The sequence below is a fragment of the Mesoplodon densirostris genome, chromosome 14 (genome assembly GCF_025265405.1).
Source record: "Mesoplodon densirostris isolate mMesDen1 chromosome 14, mMesDen1 primary haplotype, whole genome shotgun sequence".
Taxonomy (NCBI): domain Eukaryota; kingdom Metazoa; phylum Chordata; class Mammalia; order Artiodactyla; family Ziphiidae; genus Mesoplodon; species Mesoplodon densirostris.
Genome location: NC_082674.1, coordinates 20,734,456 through 20,760,375, shown reverse-complemented (window position 1 = coordinate 20,760,375; position 25,920 = coordinate 20,734,456). Strand labels below are relative to the sequence as shown.

General features: G+C 52.2%; 1 protein-coding gene across 1 annotated transcript; it reads right to left on the bottom strand.

Annotated features, from left to right (window-relative positions):
• Positions 1 to 1,412: 1,412 nt before the first annotated feature.
• Positions 1,413 to 14,618, bottom strand: GAREM2 (GRB2 associated regulator of MAPK1 subtype 2). The gene is made up of 6 exons (XM_060117672.1): positions 14,507 to 14,618; positions 11,382 to 11,522; positions 5,903 to 6,033; positions 4,130 to 5,179; positions 2,971 to 3,140; positions 1,413 to 2,442 (listed from the first exon to the last, which is right to left on the bottom strand). The coding sequence occupies exons 1-6, from the start codon at positions 14,616 to 14,618 to the stop codon at positions 1,413 to 1,415; spliced, it is 2,634 nt and encodes an 877-aa protein (XP_059973655.1).
• Positions 14,619 to 25,920: the final 11,302 nt, after the last annotated feature.

Sequence of the window (25,920 nt, the reverse complement as noted above, 5' to 3'; positions counted from 1 at the left end):
TTCCACCTGCACTACTCTTCAGTGGTCTAGCATTTATTTCACTAGCCCTTGAGGATTCACTGAGTGATCGGCAAGGAAACCCAACGTCTCAGCATCCCAGTGTCTGTGCTCTAGTTCCTGACTCGACTCCCCTCAGTGCTGAGGCAGCCTGCTTGGGGCATGAGCAACAGCACGGCTTCGATCCTCTTAAGATAGAAAAACAGAGGAGATAAATATCTCGGTAAGGCAGACGAGAACACCGATAACCCCTGGGCCTGACACCAGGAGAATTAGTGCTTCTGGTAGGTGAGACGGGGACGAGCACGGTGGCAGGGGGTGGGGGGTCGGACACGACAGCCAACCTGCTCTGGGTGCTGGCAGATCAGCGCGCTCGACATACAGGGCACAAAGACCTGCTTTGAAGCAGGCAAACAAGTGCGAGAGGACTGAGTTCCGGGAGGACAAAAGCAGATTCTCCCAAGCCATCGTGTTTTCTCTTTCCTCCCCATCCCACCTGTGCCGGTGACAGAAAACCAGGAAGGGACACCGTGTGTTTGCCAGGCTCAAGTGATGGGGCAGGAGACCGCTGGGAGTGATGGGAGGCCACTTGCCTCGAGAATCAGGGAGCAGCTGCCCTCAATCCACCCGCTCCTGCACAGAGCCAGAGTCTTCGTGGACCGGACCCAACAGGCAGGATGGAGGGCTAGCTGCGGTGAGCTCGCGGCAGAAGCCAGTGCGCTGGAGACGTGGGGGAGCACCTGCCTCCCTAACTAGATAAGCAGGTCAAGAGCAGAGCTGTGCTCTTCCAAAGCCATCACCCAGGAACCAGAACCCACAGGGAGAGCCTCTGAGGTGTGGTGGCACAGGCTTGTACTTGATACACCTGTGTTCAGGGCCAGGGGCCCAACACACAGCAGAGCAGAGGGGAAAGGAGGGCACCCCCGACTCTGGGGCAGCTCGGCCAAAAGCCCACAGAGCACAGAGGAGAGCGGGCACTTGGGGAATTTGTGCTTAGATCATGGACCATCTTCTTCCCTTGGCTCCCGCCTGCACCTACAAGCTATGAAGTGCGAGCTGTCAGTGGAGCTCTACAGCAAGACGGAGGGGGCTGTTAGGTCACCATGAAGGCCTGCTTTTGAACCCCCGTGGGAATCGCAGCAATGTGTCACCAGGCCCGGGTGTGCACCGGTGCCTCCAGCCCCTTCCCCGCGTACTCTGCACACTGAAAGGCAAGATGCATGCAGGGCTCTGGCCCAGAGGACCCCGTTTCCAAGTGTGTCTCCCCTGGATTCACTCTCCGTGGCTGCTTAGCAGCCTCAGTCTTGGCATAGATTCTTCCTGCAGGCAGGCCCCACTCTGGGAGTGCCGTCACCCTGCTGGCCCCCCAGGGCCTCCGGGCTAAAATTCCAGTTGTGCAGCCCCTAGCTGGGAAGTCAGATCTTGGGCCGCCAGCCTTTGATGAACTGCATGATCTTCTTGACCTGCAGCTTGGTGAGGTGAAAGTCATCTGCCAAGATGTCCTCACTGAGCTGCACGAAGATGCTGCCATCAATGCGCTCTCGGGCAAAGAAGCTCACCACGTCCTCCGAGAGCCCGATGAAACGCAGACTTCGCGAGACCTCCTCCAGGGAGAGTGCAGACAGGTCAGCGGGGGGCTGCCAGGAGGAGGCATCCCGGCCGCCCCAGCCTGTGGCCCCATCCCGGGGACTGGCCGGAGGCCCTTCTAGGCGCCCCTGGCTGAGAAGGAGTCGTGCTCTGCCTGCTTCGGGTCCCTGCAGGGCCACGGGGGACAGGGGGGCGGGGACCTGCCGCAGCACCACACCTTCAGGCTCAAAGGCCTTGGGGGGTCCAAGTGGCAGAAGGCCAGGCCCAGGCCCAGGAGCCCTCCCAGCTCTGGGCTCCTGACAGCGCAGCACCTCCGGCTCTGGAGAACTGCCCCGGCCCAGCTCAAAGGGATCAGAGGGCTCCAGGGCGGGTGTCTGCCGCTCAGAGGAAGAGGAGGAGGAGGTGGGACAGCAGGAGGAGGCAGCAGCCGAATAGGCCTGGCCTGGAGGGCCCGGGCCTGGGGAATGAGCGGGGCTGGAGGTAGCCAGGGGACCTGAGCTGGCTGTGGGCCCAGAGGAGGAGGCGGCTGAAGGGCCTGTGGGGTAGGCAGGCCCGGAAAAGGGGTTCAGAGCTCCAAGGGGAGCGAAGCGTTTCTGGGGGTGGGAGGGCTTGAATGGAGGCGGGCAGCTGCGGTAGGTCTTGACTGGGGTGTCGGCCCCCCAGAGAGAGGCAGCTCCACTGCCCAGGGGCTCTACAAGGGCCCGGGAGGCCTGGCTGGGCTGCGTAGTCGAGGGCAGGGGTCCCGGGGGTGGGCGGCTGGGGGACTCGCCCACCTTGCAGTCTCCCCAGGTGCATGGGTAGCAATAGAGGGAGTAGGTATCCGGTGACGGAGAGCCACTGCCACTGCGGGAGCCCGCCCTGTGGGCAAAGAGACCGACACAGATGGAAGGGTAAGCACAGCAAGAGGGAAACGCCACAGGGCCACACACACGACACAGCAAACCACTGCTCCACCAGGTCCCAGAGGCCGCTGCTCCGATCTCAGCAGCGCTGGCCCACACCCCAGCCCCCGAGGCCTGAGGCCCTCTGAGATTGCTCTATTCTTTCTCCCGGCACCCGCCTCCCCAGGAAAAATTAAACTAAACTGAATTGCATAGAAAATTTTCAATAGCAAGGAGCACTCCACCCTGTGGCAGATCCCACTCCGGAGGGAAACAGAGCAACACTCCCAACCAATTGTCATCATTTAGGAGAGGAGCGAACTGAAGCAGGAAGCCCGGGACCCCGGCCCCCAGGGCCCCCTCCCTCAGGTACTGCTCAGAACCTCAGAACCTCTGAACCCCGGGCCTGAAGTCTTCCTCTTCCTCAGCACTGGCGCCCCTCCCCACCCTCCCCTGCTTCTAGCCACCTGAGGAGGCCCAGGACCAAGAGAAGGAAGGGGCTCACCCATCCTGGAGGCCAGAGGAGTAGTAGGAGAGGCTGGAGCTGGGGGAGTGGACAGGCTGCAGCTTGGGGAAGCGCGGGGGCACCGGGGGACTGCCCGAGAGCCGGCCATTGGCACTGCCACCTCGGGGGGGCACAGGAGGGGCATTGAGCAGGCGGCACTCCTCCTTCACCTGCAAGCACAGGGCCATGACGCCACCCCCGGTCCCCAGGCAGCTGGGCCAGGGCAGCGTGTGGGACTGACACTGCCCCACTTTGCTAAGAGCCTGCCTTGCCTTACACCCCGGCTCCTCACCCACCCACCCACCCCTTCTCGTCTCTCCAGCCCGTTTCACTCATCGAGAGCTGAGAACACATACACTGTCTCCTGTGGCCTTGGAAATCCATCTTGAATGTCAGAAAAAATAGAGAAGTAGATGAAAAATAAACAATCAGTTAAGTAGACATATTCCCTCCTCAAGGAAAAGGAGAGAATTAAGAAAAAAACGTGTAATGAGGAGAAGAAAGGGAAGGAAAAGTATCTGCCATCTGGCTCCCTGCCTTATAGGTCAGACACTCAAAAGTGGACCCCATGGGATGTTCATAGGTGTTGTCCATAGTCTGTGGACAAGCTCGGTTGGAAAATTCTGTGTTAAACACAGATAAACGGGCTTCCTTCGTGCAGGACTTCTCAGAGCCTTTATTATACCAATACTCTGCGGCTCCAAAGTGAGGAGGGGGAAGGCTGGGCATCACAGACTACTTTTTCTAGACTTACGTCACCATAGAACCTTCTTTACCCGGGACAACTTAAAGGACTCCTTGTTCCACTCCTTGTGGAACCTTCTGGGTAACACTGTTCTAGGCTCATCCCCAATTCTCTGAGGCTGGGGACCTGCTGGCATCTTTGTCCCCACAACTCCCAATGCCACCGTCCCTGGTATCCCTTCCTACAAATGCTCCTGCGTTTCCTTCCTCCTTGTTTTCTCCCCTTTCCCCACCTCGGCCACCCTCTGTCATACACTCCGGGGGCTGGAGACCGAGATGCCAAGGCTGGGGCCCAGGAGAACGAGCTTTTCAAGCCCAAACCCTGACCCCTGGCTGGCCACCTCCCTGGAGGATGGGGCCCACAGAGCTCAGAGCCCGGCCTCCCCCCCTCCTCGCCTCCACGGCGTCCACTCACCGCCTCGGATTTGGGAGGCACTGGAGGCGGGGCCGCCTCGGACTCCAGGCGGGGCGGCCCGGCGGCCCCGAAGGAGATGAGGTCGGGCCCCGGCAGCGGCCGGGTCCTGCCCTCGGCGGGGCCCTCGGCCGCCTGGTGCGTCCACAGCTCCTCGTAGGGGATCTCGGCGGGCGGCGCGGCGGGCTCGGGCGCGCCGGCCCAGTCGGGACTCACGTACTCCTGGTCGCCGTCGCCGGGCGGGCCGGGGCCGGAGGCGGGGGCGCGGGCGGGCCGGAGGGCGCGCGGGGGCGCGGGCAGGCAGAGGCGTGCGCGGCGCGGGCTGGCGCAGTCTTCGGCCAGCTCGGCGGGCGCTTCGCGCACGGCGGTCGAGTACTCGTCGGGGTCGAAGCGCTCGCGGCAGTAGGAGGCGCTGTCGCGCACCAGGCGTTCGACACGCGGGTCCCCGGCCAGCAGGCCCTGCGGTAGCGCGAAGCGCGGCGTGTCGGTGAGCAGCAGGAAGTGCAGCGGCGCCGGGCCCTCGCGGCGCAGCGCCAGCCCCAGCACCACCGTCTTGGAGATGATGCTGACCAGCTTGTAGCAGTGGCCCTCCCGCACCGGGTGCAGGTCGTAGGGGTTGCGCGGCGGCCGGCTGGGCACCAGCACGTTCACCGGGAGCCGCACGCGCTCGATGATGGCGCGCACCGTGTGCTCGCCCTCCTGCATCTGCAGCTCCAGCGGGCTGCGCGTGCTGAAGCGGCCCTGGCACTGGAAGGGCAGGCTCAGGCTCTCATTGGTGCGGTGGTTCATGCAGATGAGGCAGGGCATCTTGCCTTTGATGGGCCTGGCGCCCCCGCTGCCACCCGCAGCCCCCGTGCCCCCCGGGCCGCCGCCGCCCACCCCGGCGAGCGCCCCGGCCCGGCCCAGCTTGCGCAGCAGGGTGGTGAAGCGTGAGCGCTCCTTGGTGGTCTTGGCGCACAGGATCTCCGCCTGGCCCATGAGAGTGAGCTCGTCGCCGGCGTGCAGCGTGAAGTTGTACACCTCGCTGTCCTCACTGAACTCGCCTGACACCACCTGGGGATCCCAGAAACGGCGGGAGGCCTTAGCCAGAGCCCCGGGAAAGCCACCGGGACGGGACCCAGGAGGACAGCGCTCCTCTTGGGCCTTTCCCAGGGCTAAGACCAGATCAAGAGCAGTGGACTGAGGACATTCCATCCTGGAGGGGCCATGTGGTGGCTGTGCAGCCTTCAGTGAGTTACCTCTCGGGGACCTTAGTTACTCTTACTTGGAAGAATTGCTGTAAGGATTAAATAGACTATATGTACAATGAAATACTTTGAAAATACTCAGTATATGGCAACTTTTGTTATCATTTTTTACAATTAGGGCGATAACAATCCTCCACCTATTCAACAAGACTACTCTGAAGAGAAATGAATTGATGGATAAGCAGAGGGTTTATAAACAGGCAAGAACCGCCTGTACATAAGTGGGGGACCGTGTGCACTGTGTGCCCCACAGCTACACTACCACCACCAGTGGCTGAGAGGACGGCTGCCCTGAAAGACTTCCCAGTCAGGCCGTGACCCTCCACACACACTTCCTGCTTCCCCACCTTTTGCAGGAAGCTCCAGGAAGTTCATACACCTAGCCAGAGGCTTTCAAGGGGCTGCCAGAAGCCACACTGTGATACTTTTACCTTTTAGAGCTCAAAGGCCACCCTCCAACCAGGGTCAGGCTTGCCCCCAAGGATAATGGAAACCTGGGGGCACCGAGCCTGGTGCAGAAAGGACTAACCTTGACACTGAAGGTGATGGCTTCCATCACAAAGATGCGATCAGGGAAGACGCTGGCCACCTCCTCCACGCTGCTGAAGTACCTCACTGGCTCCCGAACATCCCGGGCCTGCTCCAGGAGCTTGAACTTCCCTGCACAGGAAGGAATGCAGGCTGCTGCTAGGGTGGGCCTGCTTGCTGGGAGCCTAGCCTGTATCCGGAGAGGCCTCATTGTCCCCGCTTCTTGTTCCCCTCATCTCAGCCAGCCTCTCTGGAACTCAGGTGGTCAGAAGGGCAGGTTTGCACCAGTGGAAGGAGCTGGTCAGCTGATTCAAGCCTCAGCAGGGAGGGGAGCACAGATTCCTAGCAACTAGAGCCCAGCCCTCACCCAGTGGACAGCTTGTGGGTGTGTGATAAGGCTAGCAGCTGCCTGCCCAGAGAAACCCAAGTGCAAACCCAAACACTTGGACACAGAGCTATCCTCGGACCAAGCGTTAGTGTGGCATTGGGGGTGCTGATTCCTAGCTTGCTCCCAGCCCCACTCTGATTTGCTATGACCCTAGACAAATCCCTTCCCTTCTCTGGGGCTTTGAGTCCTCAGCTGAGGAAGCTGGAGCAGATGCTCTTGGGCCCCACCTGGATCTGGCATTCTATGTATCTGCGTTGGATTGCTAACCCACACTGATGCAATGGGCAGACCAGGGGCCCAGCCCCAGTCTTTGGAGATCCAGGGAGAGCAACTCTGACCCCTAATCTGTTCTCAAATCCTCCTCTGATCCAACATCCAGCCCCACTGTCCCAGAGGCCTCTGATCTGAGCCAAGCAAAGCCTCCTCCCTCAGATGAGGTCTTCCCAACCTGCAGTCCAGGGCTATGTTTTGGCTGGCTCAGCAGATGCCCCCAGCAGACACAGACTTTAAAGAATGATGATAATCCGTAAAGCTGACACCCCTCTGTGTAAACCGTCTAACCTCACTGGCCACACACCTTTCACGTGCCCACTATGTGAGCACAAAGACAGGCTGTGAACCATGCTGGCATCTGGACAGATGGCCTCTTCTTTGCCCTTACACAAAAGGAAGAGAGTCTTGTATAAGCTGAGAGAAGACAAGGTGACTCTAGCTTCTGTAGTGTTTCTGGTGGTTGCTGCAGTCACAGTCCATTCATTTATTCATTCTACAAACATTTGTGGAGCACCCACTATGTGCCAGACACTAGCCTTGCCCCGACAGGGTGTGCAAATCTGGGTAAGAGAGTCTGCCCACAAGGAAATCCAGATGTAGTGTGTGATGGCAGGATGTGACAAATGCTACACCAGACTCATGACAAAAGAGTGAGAAGACCACTGAGTTGGGGGAAATCTGCCTGGCAGTCTGAGGGGATCATAAGAATGAAAAGAGTTTTACAGAATGGACATTCCACATGGAAGAAATAGCATGAGCAAAGACATAGAGTCACGGAAGCAGACTGCCTGCCCCAAGTGGTGAGTGCCTGGAGGGTAGGACTTGAGAGGGGTGATGACAGGGGTGAAGCAGACAGCAACTGGGTTATGAAAGGCTCTGAATGCCACATGGTAGGACTTTATTCCGTAAGAATGAAACCCCCTGGAGTGTTCTGAGCAAGGGAAGATCAAGATCAAAGTTGAACTCTATAAAGATAACAGGGACACCATTCAGGTAAATAACTCAGTAACGAGTTCTGGAAAAGAGCCAGGGCAGCAACTGAGGGAATAACAAAAATGAGCAGAACAAGAGGTACTGTCGAGGTAGGGAGCCGCATCAGATGGTGGTGAGAAACTCATCAGACTGACGAGTAGGTGGTGGAGGAGGAAGGGACTCGGGTCACCAGCCTGGTCAGAAATGGAGACGGCAGAGCTGTTAACCAAAACTGAGACCCTGGAAGGAACAAGTTGTGGAGCACCGGCCAAACTGGGGAGGCCAAGTGAGGCCCTGCAGGGGGTGTTCCTAGGGCAGGCGAGGGTGTGGGTGCAGCGCTTGAGGCTGCCTAGTCAGAAGTAACAGACAGAAGGTCACCAGCCCACAGGAGGCAGTGTCAGCTGTGGGGCAGGCAAGATAGCTCAGGAAAGAGGAAGAACAGAGGATCTTGACCCTTTGGGGACCCTCTTCCCAGAGAAATCCCACAGTGTACCCCTAGCAGGAACACACAAAAAAGCATTTTGTATATAGTACAGGGGGGCGGTTCTTGGAGCCCCCAAAGCCCAACCAGAAACCCGGATAGAGACACCCACTCCCTAACGCAGAGTATGAAGAGCAGAGGGCCAGGGGCAGAGCCTGCAGCATCAACATCTATGAGCAGGAGAAGTGACGACCCAGAAAGAGGGGGAAGTGCCCAGGAGCAAGCTGGAGGGAACATACCCACGCCCCATCCCCCATCCTTCCCCAACCACTCTGAGACCCTAGTAAAAAGAGGCCTCGGATGAGCCACAGCCGTAGAGGGCAGCAGGGATAAACTGGGGAGGGGACCTAGCAAGGAACAGTGATCCGCAGGTCAGAAAGCAGGAGTCACAGATCTGCTACCATCCAAGAAAAGTAGCCCCCGTCCCTCACCCAGTCGCCTCCCCAGTATCCACACACAAACCCCCCAACCCCAAGCAGCCAGGCAGGGAGGTGCCCACTGCCCCCTGTGGGGAGAGCTGGAGCCAAGTCAGGGCTAGAGCCGGGGCGGGGGGGGGGGGGAGGATGTGGCAGGGAAGATCGATGTAACCATGGTAGCCGGCACCACCCCCTCCGCCGCAGCCTGAGCCCAGCACCGGTCATCGTTGCCGGGAGGAAGGAAGGTAGACCTCCCGGGGGTGATGCTCTGGCCCCTGGAAGCCTTTTCCTCCCTCTGCAGCCCCACTGGGGGCAGCTTCCTCTCCTGCCTCCCCCTACATAAGACCCGAGGTCCTCTGCGGCTCTAGGGACCTGCCCCACCCTGGCCTGCCCCTCCTCCCTGTCAGTGACTCCCAGAGCACGTTTACGCAGCCCCGACCGTCCCTTCCAGCCTGAAGCAGGGTCTTGTTTGTCACCCCTCCCTGCCAGCACCTGACCCATAACAGACGCTCCATAAAGAATGGTGGGTAAATGCACGGACTTGGGAGTCGGACAGACCTGGCTGAATCCCAGCTCTGCCACCTACCACCTGTGTGGCCTTGAGCAAATTATTTAATCCCCATAGGCTTCTGTTTTCCCATCTGTAAAGTGGAAGCATACTACTTGGCTCAAGGGACGCATCTGCCCGGTGCCCCGCAGGGTCTGCGGCCCGCGCGGGGAGAGGCACCGCGCAGAGGGCAAGGCGGGGAGCTGGCGGGGAGCTGGAGGGGTGGGGGTCGTCCCGGAGGAGTCCGGTCTCCCCGCCTCCCCGGGCCGTGGGCCTTGGCCTGGAGACCCGGCTCTCCAGCAGCGGCCCCCACGCCACTCGCTGCAGGGCATCGCCCTGAGCCCTCCTCCCCTCTCCCTCCATCGCCTCCCGAGGCTCTCTCCGCGGTCCGCCCCGCCCGCCTGCCCGCGCAATTATTAATTCATTAGGAGGAATCAGCTCGGAGCTGTGCGCTCAGAGCTTCCTCATTAACCCGCCGGCGGCCCAGCCCCTCCCCCTCCTGGGGGGCCTCGGCCACCCAGCCCCCATCCAGGCGGGGCCCGAGCGGCCCACCGGAAAGATGGAGCTGGGGATGCGACACCTCGGCAGGCCAGCTGTCACCCGCCTTACACAAGGGCACCGAAAGAGATGGGGGGAAAGGGCCAGGAGCCTCGTGAACGCAGAGTTCCCCAGGAGGCTCTGTACCTTGGTTTCCCGGATTTTTAATGACATAACCGAAATGATGCAGTAAGTCATATTTCTGTCAGTGAAGGCTTTTTCCAATCTTTGGTTTTTTTTTTTTTTTTTTTTTTTTTTGCATCGAACCTGTGCCCCCAGCAGTGCAAGCGCCGAGTCTTCACCACTGGACCGCCAGGGAAGTCCCCCAATCTTTGCTTTTTTTTTTTATCCTAAGAAGAAGACCTGGGACCTCTCCCTGGACCAAGGCCAGATACCCAGGCTGGGAAGTTTCTAGCTTGGGCAGGTCTCCCCAAGGGCTCCAGTCCAGGTCAGAAAGACACTTGAGACAGTTTCCTCATGTTTAAAATGGGCTGTGGGGCTACAGGAGTACAAGGTGCACAGGGCGCTGTAAAGAGCAGAAGCCCCGTAAAGGGTTTAGTCCTGTCCCACTGACTCCGGGGAGACCCAGGCAGCACCAGAAGGGGAACAACATACCTGTGAGGAAGGGACCGTGAGCCTTCCCAGCTCAAAGTATTCCAACCTTTGTTGGGGGGTGGGCAGCAGTTAAATACAGAACTGAGCTAACTACTAACTCCTGGAGCAGTTAGTTAAACACAGAACTGGGCTAACTACTAACTCCTGGAGCAGTTAGTTAAACACAGAACTGAGCTAACTACTAACTCCTGGAGCAGTTAGTTAAACACAGAACTGGGCTAACTACTAACTCCTGGAGCTTTGATAAAACTCCCTCACAGGGCTGCTGTGAGGACGCAACGGCAACAGCGCTCTGCCCAGTGTCTGAAACGCAGCACGTGTTTAATGTGCAGGAGCTGTGGGAGCCTGGGCTCACGTGGGGGCGTCTCCGGGATGGGGCCACCAGACTCACATCCCTCCCACACAGGGGACAACCACCCTGCATTCCTGGTGTGGCAGCAAGCAAGAGCCCAGGAGTCAAGACACCTGGGTGCTAGCCCTTGCTCTGCTGCTTTCTAGCTGTGTGACCCTGGGCAAGTCACTTCCCTTCTTAGGCCCTCTGTTTCATTGTGTGTAAAATGAAAGGGCTGTACTTTCTTTTTTCAGCAGCAGAATCCTTTCTTCAAACAAAATCTTTAGGACATCAGCATCATATATATAACAGATAAAAGTAGAAATTCATTGCAGAATCTTATTTAAAAGCCTAAAATGTTAACATTCACTTAAGTCAATCAGTGAAAACAATAAGTTTAACACAAAAATTGGGAAAAACAGGATTAGAGCAGGCAGATGCAGCCACATAATCAGCCTGAGCATCCCTTTGTTTCAGAAGTCTTTTGGTTGCACAGTACTGAGAGGATCCTAGCAGGAGATATTCTCTTTGAGGGTCTGTGCAAAAAGTGTCAATGAGGCAGAGATACCACCTGTATGTAATGGTACATACTGAAGGTCTCTAGTCAGGGTTAAGGTTTGATTTGTAGCAGTTGGAGGGTGTGGGTACTTTTTTTTTTTAACATTAGTTTCAAGTCTATTTTAAAACAAAATGGGAATCAAAGGTTTGCAACCAGAAACCCAGGGCTCCACAAAACAGTATGAAAACCACTGGGCCCTAACTCTAACCCTAATCACCACCCTGCCAGCCATGACCTTGCTCACCCCTGTGGCTCTAAGGAAAAGCCAGTCACCAACAGTTTCCTCCAAGACCTCCCCACCCCTACCCCGCTGCCTACACCTCCCACCGGCTCTGTGCCATCAGTCCCTGGCTGGGCACACCTGGGTACTGCAGGGGGATGTCAATCTTGGGCCCGATGACATAGTGACCCTCCTCCAGGGTGTGGGCTGTCACCGTTGTCCACTGGCGGCAGGAGTGGATGAGCAGGATGTCTCGCTCACTGACGCCCTCGGCATACTCCCCTGAGAGGGGCAAGGGGGACAGAGGAGGAAGGACAGAAAAGAGAACATTACGGGGGGGCGGAAAGGACAGGCAGGGTGACCTGCTCACCTCCTCACCGAGACGCCACCGGGGACGGCTCCCCATGACCCCTGCCCAGACCAGCAGCGCGCAAGGGACAGGCAGGCTGCCAGCTGTGACCTCGGGGCTGAATCAGGCCCCCTCTCTCAGGGCTCAGGCTCCCCGATGGGGCCCCAGCAACCGGCCCAGCCTCCGTCCTGCATTCATCATTCAATTGGACCGCCTGCTGTCCCAGGCCCTGTGCTGGAGCCAGGGGCTCCCAGCGGATGAGCCCAGCCTCTGCCCTCCAGGAGCCCTTAGGCCCAGGGGGAGGTGAGAAGAGATGTGAACAGAGAACACAGGCCAAGTTTGAGGCGCTGAATGGAGGCTGTCCGGGTTCTCACAGAAGGGGCAGTAAACTAGCCGAGGGGGAGTGTGGGGCAGGAGGGAGGATGGGAGGCAGTGCCGAGCAGCAGACACCTGAGCTGGGCCTCAGACCACCTGAACTGAGACCAGCAGAATTCTCAGCCCCCGAGTCGGCTCCTAGGCCAGGAAAGGAGGGCCCTGGTGGGGCACAGAGAGGGCCGAGAAGGGGCCGTCCACGGTGAACCCCAGGGCTCTGGGTCACTCGGCAGGGCTCACAGGAGCTGACTCCTGGCTCTCTTTTCACCCACTGCCACAGACAGTCTGCCCACGAGGGACCTCAAAGGAGAGAGGAGAAAGTCTCAGATACCCCCGATGCCACCTCAGAGAAGCTGCTTCTTGGCTCTCCCTCCCTCGGCCCTTCATCCCCCCCCAGTCTTTGGAACACAGTGATGAAGGCCAGAGGGAGGGGTGGGTTTAGAAGAGTGCTGGGGGCTAGCCCTGGGGGAAGCTGCATGGGGGCCAAGCCGTCGGGAGGGGCCTGGGCCCCAGAGGCTCCAACCCCAGCACCGGTTTCCAGGAGAGCAGAAGGGCTGGCCCAGCTTCCAGGAGGCCTTTGAGCCGTCTCCTGGTTGCAGCTGGTGAGTAGGGTGGGTGAGGGATGCCTCCTTCCCAGCCCGCTCAGTCGCAACTTAATAAATATCTGCCACCCAACCAAATGGGAAATGGTTTACTCTGATGGCTGGGGACTCCCTGAAGTGTGTGCATTTGGTCGGGGGAGGGGAGGATGTGTTCAGGACCTGCAGGAAGGGCCTGGCTTCCACCCTGTGTATGGGGGGGGGAGGCGGGAGCCTTTCTCCTCAATTCCTCACCTGAGGCACAGGAGGCTTTCCTACTCTGTAACCTCCTCTTAGAGCTCTCCTAAGCCCCAGGCTGCCCTTCCAAGGGATGCAGGCCACAGTCACACAGGACACACACCAACAACCATGGGTCATGGTCACCAGTAGCTGAGCCAGCACAGCCCCTGGCCCACAGTGATAGGGGCTTGCTTATTACCCCAATGACACAACTCAGTCCCATGGTCCCACTAAGGGGCCCCTCCCAAATGCACAGGCACACAGGGACCTTCAAGACTTCAAGACGTACTTTTGATCACATATTCACTCACACTCACAGTTTTGATCACATAAGGTGACCACAGCCATAGCCACCATTGTCACAGAGAGACACCAGGCAACTGGGCCGTCACACCAGTTGCTCATTCCCTCATTCATTTACTCCTTCCATAATCTTTGTTAGGCAGGATGCCCTACCTCAAGGAGCCTGCAGCCCAGTAGAAGGACAATAAACTGACCATTACAACGGGTTACAGTAGGAGACAAGACAAGGGTGCCAGAGGTGTCAAGGGAGCCCAAAGGAGGCCTGCCAGATTGAGGAGCTCAAAAAGGACCCCCGGGGGTGGGGGAGATGCCAAAGAGGATGTGTGGGAAGTGGCCAGGCACAACCTAGGGCCAGCATATTCCATTCACACGCAGACACACACAGCCTTGCTGTTGACATGGGCAGTCTCGGCATCACACGCCGACGATCCAGAAAACAAGACGTTGGACTGCCGGGCAACCCTGCCCCATGGCCCAGGCATAGACGTTCTCACCGAGCCCGCTCCTGGGACACGGTGACGCTCACTGTGCCCACTCCTCGCCGCCGCGGGTCGGAGGAGTGGCTGCTGGCCCCGCGGAGGGGAGAGGAGAGGAGCCTGTGGCCGCGGGCTCCATTAGCATTCAGGGAAGCGAGTGTGCCAACGCGGGCCAAACCCCTATTCTTCTCACACACAAAACCCCCGGCCTGGCTGCCAGCCCCGGCTCCTGCCCCTCCCCCAGCCAAGCAGCCCCTCTTCCCCCAAACGGTCCACTTGCTCGGCGCAGCCTCCGGGCGCCCCTCTCGGGCCCGCAAGCATCAGCAGAGCAGCCCGGGCCCCCGGGCCCCAAGGAGAAGTGGGGCAAGATGTGGGGAGGTCCGGGGGCTCGGGGGCCCGCCCGGCGGGAGGACTCGCGCTCACTCAGGCCCAGAGGTAGTCTGCCGGCCCCCGGGGACCGGAGGCTGCTCCCCAGGCCGCGAAAGGAGGATGCGAGAAGGGTCCCAAGAGGGACAGAGCGGGGCTGGGGGGCGGCGGCGGTGGGAAGACAGAGTCCGAGGCCCAAGGGATACGGGAGGATCGAGGTGAGAGGCCGGAGACAAAAGGATGGAGGGGGGCGCGGCCCGGGCGGGGGTCTGAGGGCGGCGAGGGAAGGGGGTGCACCGACGGCGCGGACTTGGCGGCTCCGCCGCGCTCCGGGCTCCAGCTGGGCCGAAGAACTCTGTCCCGGGCCCGGCCCCAGTCCCTGTCCCAGGTTTCTGTCCCTGTGCCCGTCCGTGGGGCCCAGAAGGAGGCGGCCCCTCGGTTCGTGGGCCCCGGCTCTCCGGGGAGGCGCTCCGGAGCAGCGCGGGGCCCGCGCCGAGGAGCGGGAGGGCAGGGGTCGCATCCTCACGGCCCCGGGAGAGTCCCCGATGGCCCCCCAGTCGCCCTTCCCAACACCCCAGGTACCTGGCCCGAGGCAGGCAAGTGTGGGCAAGCGGCAGCGGCTGACGATGAGGTCGAGCGGGAAGGCGCCCATGCTCCAGCGCAGGCCCGCCAGCCCGGCCGCCAACTTCTCCATGGCATGGGCGTCCCCGGGGCCGCCGTCCCGGGGCCCCGACGGCCAGTCCCGCGCGGCCCGGGCTTCAGCGCCCGCCGCCACCTCCTGGGGCCGCCGCGGCTCTCCCCGCCTGGCGGCCCAGCCGGTGCTGCGGGCGTCACGTGGCCGGCCTCCCAGCGGGGCGCCGGCCCCCGCCCCCAGCCCCTCGCCCCACCCCCCGGCCCGCGCCCGCAGCCGCCGCCAAGGCCCGCCTCCCCGCCCGCCCGGCTCGCCCGCCCCATTCCCGAGCGTCCAGGTGACAGCCGGGGACCGAGACCCCCGGCGGGCGCCAGGAGGAAAAACGCGGACGCGAAGCGGCATCCCCAGGGTCGGTGGTGGGGGTCGGCCTCCCCTTCCCCGCCGAGTGTGTTCGGATCCCCCTTTCCTCGCCCGCTGGTGCCCCGGCCTCCGGGAATCGCCTCCGGTCCCGCTCGGGGTCCTGCTTCACTTCCCAAAGCTTCTGCTGCCGCGATCCCGGTAGCGGTTGCTGCCTCTAGGACGTATATCACCTCCAGCTTCACACATCCTGGCAACGCCGCCTAATTAACCCCATTTTACTGATGAGCAAACAGACTCAGAGAGGTCAAGTAGCAGCTTGATTTGAAGCTAGGTTTAACTTCAAATCCCACTGCCTTCCCAGCTTGTCGCCGAAGCCTAATACCGCCCCCATCTGCCCCCACTTTCCAAGTTCCCGGCGCCTTCTCACCGATTGCCACCAGTCCGTGAGCCAGATAGCTCCAGCATAGACATAGGCTGGTGCTGAAAGGGCTCCATGGACTCTCGTCCTCAGCCTCGGTACCCCAGAGAGATGCCCCCTCAACACACACACACAAGCGCTCTCTTCGGAGGTGACTGACATCCCACATCAGGTGACCTGAACCCCAAGAGAAACGGCACCAGATAAGATGGACACAACTTCTCAGAGGAAGAGACATTTCAGCTCACTGTTCAATCTCCATCTTTTGCAGAGGAAAGAAACGGAGACTCCAAGAGCAGAAATGTTTTGCTCCAAGGTCACACAGCGGGAAAGAAGCAGAGCTGTGACTGGAAGGCAGTTTGTCATCCAAACTGGGACACTTTTGAGAGTGCAGGAGGTGCTAACAGGGATAGGTTTATAGGCATAAACCAGGACAGAGGGTGTAAACCAGGACCAGACCACTCGTTCACCCTATCTCTGAGAGAGGCCTCTGAGCCCTGATGTAGATGCCACGCCTGCAGCTTCTAGTCCTCAGTATTGCTGGTTCACCTGAGCTCTAGACCTCAGTTTCCAGCTAAGCCCCTCTATCCCCACCGAGGCATTCACAGGCATTCCATTTCAACAATCACACTTGAGCCCAGTCCTCTTTCCTTTTCTGTCCCAGCTAAGGACATCACCTTTCACCTGGTCCCCCAACCTGGAACTCTTCTTAATCCTTACATGCAACTGGTCACCAAGTCCTGGCAATTCTGCTTCTGCCGTTTGTCATGTGGCCCTTCCTCCTCTCCAACCCTGCTGTCCCAGCCGGACTTCAGTTCCTCCTCTGATCTTTCCTCCAGGCCACACTTCATATTTCATGCCAAAACCCGTGTAACTCTGGATTTTGGCTGTCAGGGACCACACAGGTGTGAGAACTCAAGCAGAGCTACCTAACTGGTTGGACCCACCCCCTAATTGTTGTAGAATGTTCCAGAGCCTTTCTAGGGCTTTTTAACTGGTGGCAAATCTCCAGGGACCTCTATGTGCACATACATACATCCCTTGATTTGTTCAGGGCTCAAGAGCCATGTAGGAAGGAAGTCAGCTTCACTTTGAGTCAGAACTGCTTAGATCTTTCCTTGGGCTGAGATTGCTGGAAGAGAGCTGGCAGCACAGAGAGCACAGGAAGCAGCCGGAGGGAGGAGGATGCTTAACAGAGAGGCCAGAGGGAGCATCACCTGGGGGCCTAGGTGATGTGTGAAGCTGTGCCTGAGCTTCACCCTCTGGGAGAGTCTGTGTGGGGGACAGAGAGGGCTGAGGGGTGGAGGCAAGAGCTGGGTCACTGGGATCCCAGCTGCTCTGCTGTGGCTTCCCCCTCTGACAGGGCTGCTGGTGACAAGTAGAAGGGAAGACATACAAGAGGTCAGTGGTCTGAAGGAGGAGGCAGGGAGGGGGGCACGGCCCTGGCAGAGGCCCACTGTTGGTCCAGAGACCAGGCTGTGGCAGAGGTTGGCCAAGCTGCCCGTGAGTGGGCAGAGTGGTCAATGGAGTAGAAAGATGGTGGAAGTGGCCAGCAGCAGCTCAGGTTATGTGTAAAACAAACCCACTCCACCCCACCTAGAAGGACGGGTGGCCTTCTCCGAGCCCATGAGCTGGAGGAGGCCAGAAAACATTTGGAAAGCACCTCTGAAAATTCTAGGAAATGTTGTATCCAATTTTTCTTTCAGAAAATTCTAAATGTAAACTAGAGGTAATAGTATTATGAATCCCCCTGTACTCATCTCCCAGCTTTAGCACTTACCAGCCTACAGCTGATCTTATTTCTGTTTATTTCCCCTCCTTATAGAATTTTTTTAAAACAGCTTTATTGAGTTATAATTCACATACTATACAATCCATCCATTTAAATGTACAATTTCAGTGTTTTTAGTATACTCACCATATTGTGCAACCATCATCATGATCTAATTTTCAAACATGTTCATCTTTCCTTTAAAAGAAACCCCTACCCATTAGCAGTCAGTCCTTTCCCCAGCCCTCCTCCTATCCGTAAACAATCACCAGTCTACTTCCTGTCTCATAAATTTGTTGATTCCATACATTTTCATACAAATAATAAAATGTGTGGTCTTCTGTGACTGGCTTCTCTCATTTAGCAGAAGTTTCAAGATTCACCCATGTTGCAGCATGTATCAGTACTTCATTATTTTTATGGCTGAATAATATTCCAGTGTATGGATAACCACATTTTATTTATTCATTAATAAGTTGATGGACATTTGGGTTATTTCCACCTTTTTGGCCTCATGAATAATGCTGCTATGAACGTCTGTGTACAAGTTTTTGTGTGGACATATGTTTTCACTTCTCTTCCTTGTGGTGGAATTGCTGAGTCAGATGGTAACTCTATGTTTAACATTTTGAGGAACTGCCAAACTGTTTTTCAAAGTGACTGCACCATTTACCACCAGAAATATATTGGGTTGGCCAAAAAGTTCGTTTGGATTTTTCCATTAACATCTTACGGAAAAACCCAAACGAACTTTTTAGCCAACCCAATATGAGAGTTCCAATTTCTCCACATCCTTGCCAAAGTGTATTGTCTGTCTTCTTAAGTCTAGCCATTCTAGTGGATATGAAGTGGTATTTCATTGTCGTTTTTTTTTTTTTTTTTTTTTTTTTTTTTTTTTTTTTTTTGCGGTACGCGGGCCTCTCCCTGCTGTGGCCTCTCCCGTTGCTGAGCACAGGTTCCGGACGCGCAGGCTCAGCGGCCATGGCTCACGGGCCTAGCCGCTCCGTGACATGTGGGATCTTCCCGGACCGGGGCATGAACCCGTTCCCCTGCATCGGCAGGTGGACTCTCAACCACTGCGCCACCAGGGAAGCCCTTCATTGTGGTTTTGATTTATATTTTCCTTAATGACTAATGGTTCTGGGTAACTTCTCATGTGCTTAATGGATATTTGCATTTTCTTTGGAGAAATGACTATTCAAATCCTTTGCCTTTATTTGTCTTTTTATTGTTGAGTTGCAAACATTCTTTTTATATTCTGGATGTAAGTCCTTTTTCAGAGATATGATGTGTGAATATTTTCTCCCATTTGATGGGTTGTCTTTTCACTTGATGATATTGTGTGCATCACAAAAGTCTTTGCTTTTGATGAAGTCCAATTTATCCATTTCTTTCTTTTGTTGCTTGTGCTTTTGGTGTCATATCTACGAAAACATTGTCTAACTCAAGGCCACAGAGATTTACTCCTGTATTTTCTTCTAAGAAGTTTATAGTTTTAGCTCTTACATTTAGGTCTATGATCTACTTTGAGTTAAGTCTTGTGTACAGTGCGAGGTAGGAGTCCAACTTCATTCTTTTGCATATGGATATCCAGGTGTCCCAACGCCATTTGTTGAAAAGGTTATTCTTTATTCCATTTAATTGTCTTGGCACCCTTGTTAAAGATCAATTGAACATACATGTCCTCATAGAACTTTGAAAAGATCTTAGATATCATTTCCTCTATAAATATTTCAATATGTATATCTAAAGATAGGAACCTTTTTTTTTTTTACAAAATTTAACTGCAGTGATATTATACAACTAACAAACTAACAATATTTTCTTAGTATCACAAAATATGTGGTCGCTGTTCATATTTTCCCAACTGTCTTGTTGGAGAATTTATTTACAATTTATTTAAATCAAGTTCCCAGTAAGATCCATACATTTTTTCCTTGCAATTTATTTGTAGAAGAAATTGGACTCTTTGTCCTATAGTGTTTCTCACAGTCTAGATTTTGTTGATTCAGTCCCTGTAGGGTAATTTCATTTGTTACTTTGTCTTTTGATTTTCTCTAAATTGGTAGTAGACTGTAGGTAGTAAATCAAATTCAGAAGGTTTGAGTTTTGCTTTCTTGGCATTACTATGTTATAGGAGGTGGTGGTCCTTCTGTCAGGAGGCACACAGTGTCAGGTTGTCTCTGTTTCGTGATGTCAGCAGCCATTGTTGATAGTTGCCTAAGTGTCACCTTCCCTTTAAAACACCTAATTTCCCAAGATAGGACTGACTCATCTTTTCTCAGTGTGCGCACCACACCACCCCATAGAATGTATTGCGTTGTACTATTAAATACACCTCCCGCATTTTATCTATTCACATGTGATTCTCTACAGGGACTAATATGTATCTGGCTTACAGCAGGCATCAACAGATAAGGCAAAATGGTCCTAGAGCTGAGAGGATGACATTTGAAGTCCAATGGCTGTACAAGTGACTTAATCTCTTTTCAGTGGTGGCAAGAGCCAACTGTCAAAATTTCAAGAATTTCACAAGTGGGTTATTAAACACAGCTATTATCAAAAATTAAATTATAAAAAGTTACAAATAAACACCTTATATTAAACAACCATAATAAATAATTAAAACTCATTACTTCCTCATTTTATTACATTTTACTATTTTCTATGCTCTAAAGGTTATTTTTCTCCATTGTTTCTGTATGGTGGCAAAACTATATAATGGTGTGCTACTGTTCATCTCTTCCCAACTCTGTGTTCGGTGATGTCATGCTGATAGCTCGAAATTGGCCATAGTGGGATTATTTACACCATGGAAATTGGTAAATGCTATGAATCAGGTTTTTTTCCCTAGAGAGTGGTTATAAAACATTTACCAGTACACCACTGTCTCTCATTGTTAAATGGGGATAAAAATAGTACCCACTTCATGTAAGATGTACATAAAGCACTTGGCACAGTTTCAGATACACATTTTAATAAATGGTAGTCATAAATTTTATTACTGGTATCTCATCCCATCTCTGGACTGGGGAGCTAAGGGAAGCTGTACTTTCATTAGGCATTTCTAAGGCAAATATACCATGGAGTACTACACACTCATTAAAAATTGTGCTATGAAAGTTAATAAACAGAAACCTCATTTAAAATGGAGTCGGGAAGCCAGAGGGGTAAGCTCTCACGCCCTACCGTTCCACTGTCAACTGCAGACCCAACAGGAAGAGACTGACTGGACCTTTGTATCTCTAATGGGAAGAAGGTTACCACTTTACTACCTAGCAGAAGGAAGAATTTCTCCCTGCCAGGAAATAGCCTAGCCATTGAGAGACTGTCACAACTCAGCTAATGAAAAGCCACTACACTCTGAATTCCCAGTTTCCTCCAATGGACTCTTTATTTATAATAGCTCCTCCCAACTCCCCCTTCTCCTCTATAAAAGAGTTTTCTCTCCTTTGTTCTCCAGACTTGCCTGTGGTTCCCTGTAGATTGCATGTCCCAAATTGCAATTCTTTTTTTCTTTTATAAATTTATTTATTTATTTTTGGCTGTGTTGGCTCTTCGTTGCTACGCACGGGCTTTCTTTTGTTGCCGCGAGCGGAGGCTACTCTTCCTTGCAGTGTGCAGGCTTCTCATTGCATTGGCTTCTCTTGTTGCAGAGCATGGGCTCTAGGCACCCAGGCTTCAGTAGTTGTGTCTCCCCGGCTCTAGAGCACAGGCTCAGTCGTTGTGGTGCACAGGCTTAGTTGCTCCGCAGCATGTGGAACCTTCCCAGACCAGGGATCGAACCCATGTCCCGTGCAATGGCAGGCAGATTCTTAACCACTGCACCACCAGGGAAGTCCCCAAATTGCAATTCTTGCCAATTCCTGAATAAACCCATTTTGCAATGAAACAGATGAATTTAATAAGGTTGAAGGTCAATATATAAAAATCAACTGCATATTCTGTTCTTAAATTCATCTATTAGTTATTATAGCTGTTTTGTAGATTCCTTGGGATTTTCTGTGTGCCAGATCATGTTGTCTACAAATAAAGACAGCTTTATTTGATCCTGTCCAATCTGTAGGCCTTTTATTTTGCATCTAACTGCATTGGCTAGGACCTCCAGTCCTATGTTGAATAGGAGAAGTGGAAGTGGACATCTTTGCCTTGTCTCTGATCTTAGAAGGAAAGTCTTTGGCCTTTCACTATTGAGGACGGTGTTAGTTGTAGGTTTTTTGTAGATGACCTTTATCAGGTTGAGAAGTTCCTTTCTTACCTACTATTTTATTGTTTTCTGTTCACCTCCTCCATTTTTTGTTCTTCTGGTTCTTCCTTCCTTGCCTCTTAAAGAAGTCTATTTCATTTTTTTCTATTGGCTTTTTAGTTATACTTTTTCTTTCCACTTTTTTTTTTTTGGTGGTTTTTCCAGGAATTACATTATTCATTCTTAAATTTTCACAGTCTATATAGAGTTAGCAGTATACTAAATATAGAAAGCTTGTAACATATAGATCCATTTATCCCTTCTCCAATATACATAGCACTGTATGTATACATTGTATGTATGTACACACATTTACATGTATTTCATTAACCCCACAAGACAATGTTGTCATTTTTAGGTGTAAAGAGTCATACGTATTATAATAAAATGAAGAAGAAAACACAGACCTTTATATTTACCCACATATTTACTTACTGATGCTCTTTTTTTTTTTTTTTTTTTTGCGGTACGCGGGCCTCTCACTGTTGTGGCCCCTCCCATTGCGGAGCACAGGCTCCGGATGCGCAGGCCCAGCGGCCATGGCTCACGGGCCCAGCCGCTCCGCGGCATATGGGATCCTCCCAGACCGGGGCACGAACCCGTATCCCCTGCATCGGCAGGCGGACTCTCAACCACTGCGCCACCAGGGAGGCCCACTGATGCTCTTTATTCCTCTCTGAGAACCCAAGTTTCCATCTGGTATCATACACCTTCAGTGTGTAGGAGTTCCTTTAGCATTTATTGTACTGCAAATCTGCTGGCAATGAATTCTCTTTTTTTTATTTTCCCTCTTTTATCTGAGAATGTCTATTTTCCCCTTTTTCTGAAGGATGTGTTCATGGGATATAGAATTCTGGGTTGACTTTCTTTTTCTTTCAGCCTTTAGAGATATTGTTGCACTTTTATTTGGTAACTAAATAGTTCACTCTCTAGGGGCTTTATTTGGCTGATTTTTTGTATAAAATCCAGAGTTTATCTTTTTTTAATTTCTCCCCCTGTGGAGGTTGCTTTCATAGGATTTACTCAACCATTACCAGAAGCGGAAGTGCCCCAACCTTATTTTTCTATTAAACATTTTATTTTGAAAAGAGCTAGACCTATAGAAACGTTGTAAAAATACTATAACAAACTCCCATGTGTCTTTCACCTCGATTCACAATATAATACGTATTATTCTTTTCTTTTCTGAGCCATTTGAAAGCAAGTTCAAGACATCATGCTCCTTTGCCCATGAATACTTCAGTATGTGTTTCCTAAGAAGTAGGACATTCTCTTACACAGCCACAGTTCAATTATTAAATTCAGGAAATTTAATATTGATACATAATATTCAGTCAACATTCAATTTTTTATCCCAGTATTGTCCTTTATAGCATCTTTTCCCAAGATTTAATCTAGAATCATGCACTGTATTTAGTTACCGTCTCTAAGCTAGAACATTTTCTCAGCCTTTTTGTTTTTGTTTGTTTGTTTTTTTGCTTTTAAGACATTGGTATTTTGAAGAATATAGACCATTTGTTCTGTAGAATGACCAGTTTTGCCTGATGCATCACTGTCAGGAATACTCAGTGCATCATACCAGGAGGCAAGTGATGTCAGTTTGTCCCACTTTTTGTGATGCTAACTTGGATCACTTGGTTCAGGTTGTGTTTGCCAGGTGTCCGCACTATAAAGGCACCTTTTTTCCCTTTGTGATTAACAGAGAATTGGTGGGAAGATGTTTGTGACTGTTCACAACATCCTGTTCCCCAGCACACTTGCACTCAATGATAGCATCCATTGCTGATTCTTGCCTGAGTCAATTATTACTGTGATGTTTACTAAATGGTGATTTTCTAACTCTGTCATTCCTTAAACATGTATTAGTTGGCATTCCACTACAAAGAGGAGCTTGCCCTCAGCCCCTTATTTATTATCAATTCATGAATTCTTTTAAATTATTTAGTTTGATGCTCAAACTGTCCTATATTTGACCAAAGGGAGCATCTTTCAGCTAGATCCTGTGTGCCATTGGCATGCAGCCATAATTCTTTGGAATTTTCCTTACTTTCTGAAACAACAGGATGTTCCAGGGTCATTCTGCCCTTTGCCTGCCCAGCTCTGGATTCAGCCATTTCTTCAAGGACTGCTTCCTTTTAGTGATTTGGGGACTGTACTCCCGGCAGCACCATCTGTAGAGTCCAGGTGATAGAGGCTTTTCAGAGTTGAAAACAACTAAGAAGTCTGTGTTGTCCTCTGAAGGAAATATGTCCACGATTCTGTCCACTTGCTACATAGCTCTGTGGCTGGAACACCATAATCACTTCCCCCTCTGCTAGCAGGCTGGATAGACCAAAGAACAGTCTGGAAGTCTTCCTGTTGATGTTTGAAGCACCATATGGATATTGTCACCGTGTGTTCTTTTTTTTTTGGCCGAGCCACGCAGCTTGTGGGATCTTAGTTCCCTGACCAGGGATCGAATCCGTGCCCTCGACAGTGAAAGCGTGGAGTCCTAACCACTGGACCACCAGGGAATTCCCATGTCATCATGTGTTCTTATAAAGGGCTGGGAATATTTATTTTAAAGCCATTCACTTTTTTCTTTTTATTTATTTGTTTGTTTGTTTGTTTGTTTATGGCTGCATTGGGTCTTCGTTGCTGAGCGGGCTTTTCTCTAGTTGCGGTGAGCAGGAGCTACTCTTCATTACAGTGCACGGGCTTCTCATTGCAGTGGCTTCTCTTGTTGTGGAGCACGGGCTCTAGGCACACGGGCTTCAGTAGTTGTGGCTCGTGGGCTCTAGGGCACAGGCTCAGTACTTGTGGCACACGGGCTTAGTTGTTCCGCGGCATGTGGGATCTTCCTGGACTAGGGCTCGAACTCATGTCGCCCGCATTGGCAGGCTGATTCTTAACGACTGCACCACAAGGGAAGCCCGACATTTTTAAAATGAGCTCAATTTGTTGACTTTCAGCCCTCATTTTGTCATCGCATAACACTGTGTTAATTTCCCTCTCATAAGTTCTCTACAATTAAGAAGAATTCATTGACGATGTTCTTTCTTATTTCTGTGGTGTGAATTAAAAAGTGTCTTAGAAATCTGCGAAGTAGGAAAGAACCACAGTTTGGTTGACCTTTGTAATTTACCTAATGTAGTTCATTAGGCAAAAAAATGTAGAAAGGAGCCTATTCAAGGGGTGTGTTTTTTTGCATGTTTATATTTTATCATAAAAGGAGAGAATATTATAGGGATAAAGAGGAATTGGAACCCAATCCTTATCTATAGGTTGTTCCTGAAGTGCTCCTTCCAAAAAATAAATAACTCATGAAATATTTATTTCGGGAAGTTAGAATTTTAAGTTTTGGTCAATAATGAACACAGTAAATCAAACTACACGTCTTATAAGTTGGGTATTTTGTTAGTTGATGCACTTTTTTTTTCAAGTAAATAATACATGTTTATCCAAAACAAATAAAACATTTTGACTCTAAATAGTATTTTAAATAATATTAGGAAAGAAGTAACAAATAATCAACATGTTTCATTATTTTCATTATTCCATATTTTTCATTTTGTAAAATTTCTTCTAATTAAGCTTCACCATCACTAAGATGTTTTTAAACTGAAGCTTCATTAGCCTTTTCATCTCTTGCTTTTAAATGGTGCTGTTTATGTTCACGACATAAGCTTCAGAATCCTTTAAAAATGACTTTATTCAAATTGTTTTCTAAAAAAGAGATTTTGTGCTACTTGTTTTTCATACCATTCAGAACCACACTTGCCTGAATAAACATTTCAGATGGCCTTGGTGTCATCTGGGCCCAAGCGACAGCAAATAACCAAGCAAAACTGTAGAAATTGTCCAACATCTTTTCTGTGAATCAAGTCAACAAATTAGCTGAGGCTCCTGCAGCTTTGCTTTTGTCTGCTGAGACAGATTGTCCAATAATTCCACTGAAATTCCAATCTGAGCAATAAGACAAATAGATCAATGGAAGAGAATAGAGAGCCCAGAAATAGACCCAGGCAAATATGGTCAGCTGATCTTTGACAAATGAGCAAAGGCAATTAAATGGTAAAAGAAAGAATAGTCTTTTCAACAAATGGGGCTCGAACAACAGGACATCCACGTGCAAAAAAGAGAGATAGAGAGAGAATATAGACCCAGACCTTATACCCTTCACAAAAATTAATTCAAAATAGCCCATAGACTTAAATGTAAGATACAAAACTATAGAACTCATAGAAGATAACATAGGAGAAAACCTTAGTGACCTTATGTTGGGGGATAACTTTTTAGATGCAACACCAAAAGCGTGATCCACACTTTTGAAAAGAAAAAACTGGTAGGTTGGACTTCATTAAAATTAAAACCTCTGCTCTGCCCATCTGAGCAATAGAGTCTGGATAATATTCATGGGTCTGAAAGATGTGAGCTTCCTTCTCCAGACGTAAGATCTGACGTTTTGAAGATGGCAACACAACACGGTTGATATTTTTATAATCGGGCAAGTTGACTTATTACAGATCACAGATTTACCCTTACCACTTGCTTTGCTGCTGTTTTCACCAGTCTTCTTGCCACCAACCAG